Here is a 10,603-nt window from a genome sequence, read left to right as displayed (position 1 = left end):
CCCCACCCCATGACCAGGCGAGGGCGAGGGCCTACGGGAGGGAGAGGAGGAGCGGGTTGGTGGCGCGGAGAAAAAAAGACGAGTTGCTTGAGTTGGGGTGGGGGTTTGAGGGCGGTGGTGCCGGCGGCCGGGATTAGGGTGCCGGCGAGGGCGAGGAGGTCGGCGGCGGAGGATGGGATGGAGTCGTCGGCGCCGGCCGGGGTGGAGGTGCGGCGCGGGCGGCGGCGCGTGGGCGGCATTGCGGTGGGGATTGGGATTTTGGGGTGGGGGTTCGAAATGGAGCGCGGGATCGACGGGGAATTTTGGAGGGGATGGTCATGGAGGGCCGGGGAAGACCGAAGAGGAGGATTGGAGAGGAAGGAAGAAGAGTTCCTGGTGGGTTTGGGCTCTCTCGTGCTGTGTAGTGGGATGGCAGCAAGCGCAAGCAAGAAGCGAGTGTGGATCTGAGCCCATGGTTTAGATGGGCCGGATCGCGCTGTAAGAGAGAAGAGCAAGGGGACAAAGGCCCACTGAGAACTTGGAGCCGTTGGACAGACTCGAAGAAATGCGTGACATCATGGATCTGGTGGGCCCTCATAATGAGCTGAACCGCGGCCCGAAGGGTCCAGTGGACAGTTTATGACTGGCTGACAGTAAGGTCCTTAAAAAAAAAAGAAAGAAAGAAATGAAGTACATTGGTGTCGTCTAATAGCTATTCTTAGCATTGACACATAATTTTAAGACGATTCAATAGGCAACCCGTACAATAGGTTGTCTTATAAGTTGTCTGATAGAGCTATATAATTCATTAATTTATGCATATAAAAAAAGAGATATTATAAGTTGCATGGCATAACTCGTACCATGGTCGTTGAGTTGTCTCGTAATTCTACAATTTAGCTTATGTGGTGGTTGTTTCATGAAACAACAACATTTTTCTCTCTCCTCACTCTTTCTCCTCCACATTATCAAAAATCCTACGTGCTACTGCATGAGATGACCTATGAGACCGCTAATTTTTTCTTATGGACGAAATCGAATCCAGAAATTCCTCCGAACAATTAGAATCGAGTTATACCTAACACGAGAAAGCTCCTTATCCTCTCTTCAAAGTTGCATATAGGTAACTGTTGCTGCACATCCAACATATTCTATTAATCATCTTCTTCTTTGGCTGGTCTGTTAATCACCTCCTCCTTTCCCTGGCACCCAATGAGCAAAAACAGCGCTTTATTTAGTCGATATATGTGTTGTACGGCGACTGTCTGTTTGGTCTCGGTCTCCCATTACCCGCGGTCTGCTAGCTTTGCGCGAACAGTGAAACAAGTGTTCAATTGAATGCCGGGCAGTCGTCCATGCAGCCTGGTCACTGTGGTCAGTGGAGTGTCGGTCCTTCCGTCATCCCTGTATGGCGTGCCGCTGGCAGCAGAACCGCAGAATCCAACGCCACAGATTCTGATGAGCCCTTTCGTCCACGGCGTTCGCTGATCCTCGAACCACGCGGTCACCTGCTATACCTGCTGCAGAGACCCAAGGTAGCATAGCACATCAGCAGATGGTCAAACACTCAAACTGACGACGAAGCTTGCAAGCACCATCGATGATCGATCTCTGTTGCTGTGCGTCTTCCAGTGGTGTAGAGGCCGATGGCAAGTGATGGATAGAGATGACACGTACGATCAAGTGCAGGGTGCGTGAATGCAGCAGGAGCTACCGAGCTGCTGCCACTGCCATGGCCTCAAGTACATCCCGTACCGTCCCGCGCGGAGCAGATCCCCATCGATCGCGTGGTTGACTCGCTACCACGCATTGCTCATCCTGCACGAGCAATGCACCACCAGTCAATGGAGGAGGAGGTGGATAACGATCGGCCCCGCGGTATGGCCGGCCGGCAAATCCGTTCCGTCGGAGCCTCGAGTAGGCATTGCTGCACGGATCTCCGTCGCAGCTTTCGACCGACAGCCACGCGGCGATCGTCACTCACAGTTTCCCTGCAGGCTGATGCAGGCTGCAGAGACTAGAAGAAAGAAGAATAGTCAAATCGAGCAAACAATGATTCTTTGACCGCGCCAGGCCACTGCATCCACCGTGCACGATGGCGTTTGTTTGTTTGTTTATAGGCGTCCTTGCCCTTCCGGACCAGAAAGGAAATCCCTTGCCACAGCAGCTCGCGCGGTGTGCACGCAGAGAGCGTGCTCGACGCACAGGGCCATACCCTGCTGCTGTTGATGCGAATGCGAGCAAGCCCATGCGTTGCTCAGGCTTTCAGTTGAGGCTTCAGGCTTTTGAACCCCAGCTGTGCTGTACGCTTGCATCTCTCTTGATTCTTTCGATCGGGAGATCGATTCACATTTGCACGCCGAGGACAGAGATGCACTTATCATTTCGCATTCAAAAATTGGGAACCGGGGTCATGTGCGCGCGCACCAGCACCAGTGGAAGTGAGTGAGGGTTTGGCTGGATCACAGTATACAACTTCTTTTGGCATCCACGTGATGCGCACCCCAAAAAAAACATGCATGTAGCAGCATGGTGTGCTCGTACGTTGAGGTAGAGACAAAATGTGACAACGTCGTGTCGTAGAGCCGTAGAGGATAGAGGCCCGACTACAGTATGTATGATGCAGGTGGGGTCCGTTTGGTATGAGCCTGGAGAGCTGCCGAGATAGGCAGCTCGATGCAGCCCCAGCGCCAGAAATCGAACGTCTGGGAGCAGGGGTGGATCTAGTGGGTTAGGGGGATGTAGCCCCACTCTATTGGAAGCAAAGGAGGAGGAGGAGGAGGAGGAGGAGAGAGGAAAAGGAAAAATATTGAAAGAGGGATGGAGATGGAGGAGGGAGAAGAAGCAAGCTCCCTTCGTTTTGATCTTGCCTCCGCCACTGCCTAAGCGTTGTCTCGTTCGGACAAGTTTTCTAGGATCGCAACCAAAAAAGCATGTATTGCTTAACCCTCCTTGTATCTCACAATACTTTTTCGACTGCATCGGTGGTAAATGAGGAGTTACATGTTATACTTTCACTAGGCAAAAATTTAGAGCCAACTATATGGATATATGGACAACTATATGGATATATGGAGGTAAAAACAAGGTATCAGTCTTACACGTAACATGCGATGGAAATGACGGGTGTTAGATACCTGTGCTCTCACATGCAGGCTGTATTTTTAAGAGACATAAGTGTTAAAATCCTGCTATTACTAATTAGATACTCACCTACATGTTAATCCATGATGCATCTTAAAAATTCTAAAAAAAACAGAAACATTCGTCATAGAATTATCCACCACTGTGATTATGCAATACAAAGGCACGGCAAATCCATCGTTACAAAGTAAGAAGCTACATAATAGTAGTTTCTAGAAGAAAATTTTGTCATATTTCTTGAATTCCTACCACTTGGCACTAATTGTTCAAGTATCTCCTCCTTTGCTATTGAATAGCCTGTAAGGCCATATGAAATAAGTAGTTTATTTGATAACTATATATATGTCAACTAAATGTTTAGTATTGCATTGTTTTATTCCATTCATATTTAAATACTAATTTATCTAACTTGATGTTACGAATGGTGCTCTTTTTTTTCTCGGACATGATTACCGTCATTGGTTCATATTCCGCCAGCTGACTGATCAACGCCGTACAAACAGGGGTTACAAGATAGCGTTCATTATCGTTTATTTTAAAATATATAATGTTTAAAACAAGTACATTAGTTTAAAAATAATCTAATTTATTTGTCCTAAACGTCATAATAGAAGGAACACTTAGTTTAACATCCATTATCCCACGAGGTTGTTAGTTGTTACCCGCCCGATGATCGAACCGAACAGTACTGCATCCTCCGCACGGTGCGTCTCCCCCACGAGAGCGGGCGCCGTGTCCCCAATCGGGCAACCCCGCATGGTCGCATGGACGCCGAAAGTACATGGAAAAGCGCCGGCGTTCCACTGTTCATGTCAAGATTGCAGTGCGGCTCCCTCGCATGTAACAGTAGCATCACCGAACATGGCAGACCCAGGTCGCAGAAGAAAAGGCCACATTGGATACTGGCCGCCAACCAAAGGAAGCGAGAAAGGAGAAAGGTCCTGAGTTCTAAACTTGACGGCACTGGCCACTGGCAACCCAAATATCTCTGCAGGCTGCAGCACGATCAACCTAGCTCAGTCAGACCCCAGATGCAGAGGTCGGTGACCAGACACACACACACACACGCAGATCGCACATACAGATACAGGAAACGCACTCTGAATCAGTGAATCCTCATCCACCATGCATCTCAATTTCTCACAAGACCATCATGTAGGGTTTACAATTACAGCAACTTGCTCCAAAGAGCAGGAGAAAAGAATCTCACGTGCTCAAGGGGCAGTACAGCTCTGCGAGGAACCACCCTCTCGGTCACCATCTCGCGTACACGTCCGCTTTCGGCAGGCATGGGCCATGGCGCTCGCTTGCAATGCTGCTGCAGCAGCAACATGTCATTGCGACCGGCCATGGAGATCGATGACGATGAGCCAGTGCCCCAGTCCCAGTGGAGTGGAATGGCGGGCGGGCCTACCGCGCGCTGCGGCTTCCCCGATCCGGAGGGAAGTGGAAGCCGGAAGGCAACGTGCAGCTCTGCAGCAGCAAAAGTCTCACCGCCTTGCGCTGCTCCAGTGCTCCTCCTGCTGCTGCTTTATGTGTGAACACATTCGAGTGAGTTTTCTTGAGCTCTCCTCTCCTCAGGAAAAGCTCGAACTCAGCCATCGCCACTCTCTTCTCCCTTTTTTTTTTGTCTTTTTTGTCTTTTTTTTCATCCTCTCTCTAGTCTCGCCTCGCGTGCGATCTCAATCTCACACAAGAACCAAACCAAACCAAGCCCTCCATCTCCACTACAACACGGCGGCGCTGCCAATCACCGATTATTTGGCAGCGCCGGGCGGCGATCAAAGAACTAGAAAAAATCAAGCGAAATTAAGGGAAAAAAAACCTCACTAAGAAGATTAAGATTAGCTGCGTGCGATCGGAGCTCCGGCAAGCGTAGGACGACTGACAAAAACGCGCGCGTCCAGTCCGGTCCCGGCGGTGCTCCTCACCGGCCGACGGCCGGCAGCTCTAGCAGCCTCGCCCTCTTATTGCTGCTAGCCGCGGCCGCGAACGAGGAGGACTCGTACGTGCTGCCGGCGCCGACCGAGTCGGCGCTGGTGGATGGCGGCGGCCTCTTGGCCGTCGTGCTCGTCGCCGCCGACGAGTTCGAGCTCGAGCTTAGCAGCATCAGGCTGTGGCACGCGTACACGTCGTCCTGATCACCGGGAGAAAAAGATCATTGAGTTGGTTGCACAAACGATGTGTGATCGTGGAGACTTGTCGGATGAAACAGAGTAATTACGAGCGAGTGATGGTCATGCACTGACCTTGTCGAGCAGGCAGGATGGAGAGAGGCTGCTGATCTTGGACTCCAGCGCCTCCTTTGTCATGGCGCCATGGGTCGCCGCCAGAATGGCGGCGACGGCCACCGTGGACGGCCGGTAGTCGAGCACGCTCGCAGCTGCAGAAAAAACAGAGCACGGACCGATTGCTTTCTCAGAGTCATTCCGGGACATCATCCAAAACGGAAATCCATGGACACGGTTGCCGGTAATTAGCTAGCTAACCTTCGGCGGTGGAGAAGATGAGTGCGGCGGCCTTGGCGGCAACGATAACGGCGCCGGCGCCGGCGCCGCTGTTGCCTCGGCGTAGCCTGGAGGAGAGGCAGGGGAGGTAGTCGAAGGGGGTGACGCCGCCCATGCGCCACCCCAGCGTGGACAGCACCAGGAGCTCCATGCGCCGGATGGAGACGCAGCTGAACTCGTACTCATCGTCGTCGGCGCGGAACTCCGGCAGCGCCGGCGCGCGGTACTCCTCCATCTTCGCCGCCAGTGACACGCACGCCACCGCCAGCAGACGCGCCGCCCACGGCATCACCGACCTCTGCACGCACGCGCAATCGCCACGTCAATCACGTCACGGTCCGTCCCGAAAGCAGAGGAGATCGCGATCGATCGATGGATGATGATGCGATTGGTAGTTACGTCGAAGCATCGGTGGAGGCAGAAGCGGTCGAAGTAGGTGACGGCCAGGTACGCCGTGCGGTGGGAGAAGCCGAAGCAAGCCCGGGTCTGCAATGGCGGCGGCCGGCGGCGGTCAAGAGAGAGAAAGAAATGGAGGTAGGTGAGGGATGGAAAGCTTGTGCTTGATCATTCACCTCAAGGATCCACTTGACGGTGTCCCGGCGCGCGCACCGGAACCAATCCTCGGAAGAGGCCATCGGCGACGGCGACGGCTCCGTGCCGGCGTCGGAGAAGTCGGAGAAGTCAGGGGATGACGGCGACGGCGAGGACGTGGAAGGCGAGCAGCAGAAGCTGCTCTCCTTGGACACGAGGTGGTCCATGTACTCCTCGTCGTCTTCCCCCTCGGCGCCGCTGTACAGCAGGAGTAGCTTCCCGTCATCGGCGCCGTCGGCGAAGCCGCCGTCGAGGTCGGCGCCGTCCTCCAGGCACATGAGGGAGAAGGAGCAGCCCTCCTCTGCTTCCCCCATTATCGATCCACTGTTTCCACCACTCCTCTTTCTTGTCACGCCGGAATCTGACGATTGTTGGATGAGCTTGTTAAAGAACCATCAGCGTCACAGGCCGGCCTGATCCCGGCCGCCGGAGCTGGAAGAGGAGGGGGGGAAGCCGAGCAAGGTGGCTACCGCTTGAGCTGAGCACCCTCTATTTAAGTGTCTCACTCTCCACTTCACTCGTCTAATGGCTCGAAAAATTCCTTCTTTTTTTTTTTCTTTTGTCAATGACCTCGAGGCGCTTGTTGGTCAAGATGTAGTATCGGTTACGCTTCGACTGAATTCATGTCGTGAGGGTGGTGTAGTGTAGTCAGTGCAGGCGAGCTGGCTTGACTAACCGATGGGGGCTCGAAGTTCCGAGCTCCAATCACCGGGCTTGACCGGGCGGTGGCATGTCCGCTTCTGCCCACCTCTGACTTCGAGGTACTTGGAATCGTAGCACCGGTGAGTCCAATGATGTGCACAGCTCGCAGAACCACGGGGACGGCAGCTCTCAGAAACTACTCCCTCCGTTCCGTTCCAAATTACAAGTAATCCTAACTTTTTTAAAATCAAAGTATCTCAAGTTTGACTAAATTTATACAATAAAATATTAACGTTCATGAAACCAAATAAGTATCATTAGTTTCTTCATTAAATATATATATTCATAGTATATCTATTCGGTGCCATAAATCTTTACTATCCTCTTTATAATTTTGGTCAAACATAAAATGATTTGACTCTTCAAGATGACTTAGAATTTGGAACGGAAGGAGTAAGTTTGGATTAGGTGCAAATCATTTGTTTCAGTCCCACTTAGTACTGGATAGTACTACTAATTCAGAGCAAAAGGTAGTATAACGCTACTAACTCTAATAATGAATATAGGCCTATTGGGACATGAGTACAATATCTTAGTATTATGACACTTCGACCAGAAATAGAATGTATAATGACATGAGTACAAATGTTTAGGGGTCAGATCTGCATTTTGAAAGTATAATGACAAGAGTATAGATGACACTTGAAGTCAAATTTATGAAGCTAGATGTTCAATTTAAGAGCATAGGGACCTAAGTGACACATCAGTACAAGTTCAAGCACTTAACTCTAATCATAAGAGATATAAATGGTTATATATTATGAAAAAAATATGACGGGCCTTTTAACACCATTGCGCTAAAATGTGATGTCAATCTATATTAAATTTTAAATTTTGATGGCCAAAGCTTAGAAAACTGACTTAGGCTGATTTTTTATATATAAACAATGAATAACTGGTACCCATATTCTTATCAAGATCCTATTCAATTGTTTTTCTGGTGGGAGAGGTATTTCGGAATAAAACCATTTGTGTCCTTTTCTACTAGTCCGAATCACTGTTCTTTTCAACTCAGAAACATAACACCACTTGAGCGGGAAGACCATGATTTGGTTGATATATCACTCCACGTGTCCAAATATTGCTGGTGTAACGCATGTCCAATTTGTTGTTGACATCGCTAACATCACATTTGAAAATCCACCCGTCTCATGAAACTTGCAGTTCGAACTACTTAGGTCAGCTCCAACACTTCAATGTGCAAAGATCTTTTTTTTTTCCTCACACGCACACTTGATCTGCTCTTACCTCTCCTCTCTCCCCACTTCACTGAGCTCCCTAATGCCAACCGTTAAATCATAACGCCATTAGATCTGCCAAATTAATTGCAGGTAACCTCATGAGCCCTTGTCATGTGTCCTTGCTTCACTTGCCTTACGATGTTGTCACGCGTGCTTGGGGATGTGCATCGTTCAACTAGATTGCCTCATTGCAGTTGTACACTCAAATTCTCCGTGGTCAGGTTTAGCGCCAATGTGCGTGTGCAAGAGAGATTAGGATTTTGAAAGGTTCAAAGATGCTAGAGGAGAAGTGGCAAAGATCTACAAATAATTTAGTGGATGTTTTTCTTGCCACCGGAGAGTTTTACATCTGTTGAGCGAAGTCGGCGCGTAATGGGAAAAACTTAAAAAACCTCATCCATGAGATATATGAGGCTAAGGTTATAAGAGAGTGCAATTAGTTGCTTTTTATAAGGATAGTGTAAAATTGGACAACTATTCTTAGATAGTTGAGAGTGATCATAAAATAGACCTAGTGCCATTATTTTTACACGCTTTCATTTGCATGCAAAGTATGAGTTATATACAAGTATTTATACAGCTGACACAAAGAATACAAAGCCCTACCAAGGATCCTTTTTTTTCCCTATTTCTTACAGGGACTAATAATTAAACTGCGCGTTCTGTTCCGAACATGCTCTAATGATGCTATGGAATTGTGCAAGGTTAGACTAGAGAATTGATAGATTAATTCTAACCGCGAGCAACAGAGAACAGTATATGTGTAGCAGAAGACACCCACCCCACTCCAAAGTGATATCCATGGATCTGTGTAGTTAAACTTAATGATATAATATTTTTTAATCCGAGATACTCGAATTGAAGAATTATTTAATTAAGCTGAACTAGAGCGCGTCAACGGATCGATTTATATGCCCATCTCCTACACCATTGGCTGCACGAGTTAAGATTAAGATCAGTTCACAATTTTGAATGCATGACCAACCATAAGTTAAGTGTCATATTATATAAATGCCAAGCACAGAATAACAAGTGATGGCAGGTTAAGCTATTAATATGAAATGCAATCCCTGATCCTTTCTAATTTCCCAATGCTCTACAGGCTAGGGGTCAAGCTGATCTGAGAAACTAAAACTAATAGTGACCTCGAGTCTTCATTTGCGTCTGGAGAGATGGGTCAAAATTTTCGGGTATCAATGAGGATCTGGTGACAGAAATACGATCTTAATCACCACGAATTAACCCCACAGCAAGTACTCCTACCAGAGGAGGGCCGTGTGAGTTTCAGATCCAGCAAGCAGCTACACTACTGGTCCAGATGCATCAAGTCTACATAATTAATCCAGGGAAATCCAGGCATTAATCGCCCGATGCCGTCCTGCATCGCCAATAACTCGTGTATCTATACACTGTCAGTAGGAAATAATCAGCCTAGATCCAGTACAGCTCTCTATAGCTTCCTAGGCTCATGCCATGTGACTGCTGAGACCAAAGGTATGGGCAGCGGTGGCAGCATAGGGGTGTTTGGATACCAGGTGCTAAACTTTAGCACGTGTTACATCGGATGTTCGGATGCTGATTAGGAAAACTAGTCCATCAACCTGTGCTTCCGCACGGGCTAATATTTTTTAGAAGCTATTGTATTTGAAATTATTTAGAAATTAAACTTCTAGCTAATAATCAAAATTATTTACTTACTACTCTCTTATTTTTCAATACTTCAACATAATACTTATATAGATATGTACTTACCTTTGTCCAGTTGTGATTGATTTTCAATTAATAATTACTCTATGCACGTTTTCATCCATATTCGTACTTTTTTCATTTTGTATCACACCTCCAATCCTCCACACATTATGTTTAGCCTACAAATTAATATTTTTCATCGATTCCTCACATACATGTATAAATGGTCTAAATGGTGGCACTCATCATGTGTATATACTTTAACTTAATACTTTTATATTAACAATGACATAAATAGATAATTTAGAATTATATATTAGTTTACTTTTTGACATTTCGGTATGATGCACATGAAGATAATTAGATTAATATTTAGGTGTTTATTTTATGTTATTTTAATAACGACACACGTGGGTAACATAGATAAAATTTTAGAATAACATTTTAACTTATGCTTTATAGTGATGTATATTAGTAAATTGGATGAAGATTATGAGGTTATTTTTTATAATAGCTGAGCTTGATAATTTAGATATAGGTTTAGATCTCATTTTTGAATATTTTCACAATGACAGTGGTGGGTAACTTTTTAGAAAATATAATAGATCAATGGTTATGATTATTAGAGTTTATAGGATTGGTGTTTGATATTTTTAATTTTTATGAGAATTTATCTCTTTTTTCTAGATTGTCTCGTGGGAACTAATGCGGAGTCTCGAATGGAAAAAAAAATACAAAACTATTACTATA

General features: G+C 47.1%; 2 protein-coding genes across 2 annotated transcripts in view; both read right to left on the bottom strand.

Annotated features, from left to right (window-relative positions):
* Positions 1–341, bottom strand: part of LOC101756907 — a 4,839-nt gene extending 4,498 nt beyond the window's left edge. Inside the window, 1 exon segment of the mRNA XM_022829668.1 lies at positions 65–341. Within this exon segment, the coding sequence (XP_022685403.1) occupies positions 65–239 (175 nt within the window). The 5' untranslated portion in view covers positions 240–341.
* A 3,724-nt stretch (positions 342–4,065) lies between these two features.
* On the bottom strand, positions 4,066–6,869 carry LOC101754311 (cyclin-D5-1). Its single transcript, XM_004982369.4, has 5 exons — positions 6,203–6,869; positions 6,030–6,116; positions 5,613–5,928; positions 5,373–5,506; positions 4,066–5,260 (listed from the first exon to the last, which is right to left on the bottom strand). Exons 1-5 carry the CDS (start codon positions 6,533–6,535, stop codon positions 5,051–5,053), a joined length of 1,080 nt encoding a protein of 359 aa, XP_004982426.1. The 5' UTR covers positions 6,536–6,869; the 3' UTR covers positions 4,066–5,050.
* Between the last annotated feature and the right edge of the window lie 3,734 nt (positions 6,870–10,603).

This window comes from Setaria italica, chromosome IX (genome assembly GCF_000263155.2).
Source record: "Setaria italica strain Yugu1 chromosome IX, Setaria_italica_v2.0, whole genome shotgun sequence".
Classification (NCBI taxonomy): domain Eukaryota; kingdom Viridiplantae; phylum Streptophyta; class Magnoliopsida; order Poales; family Poaceae; genus Setaria; species Setaria italica.
This window is presented reverse-complemented; position numbering and strand designations above follow the sequence as displayed.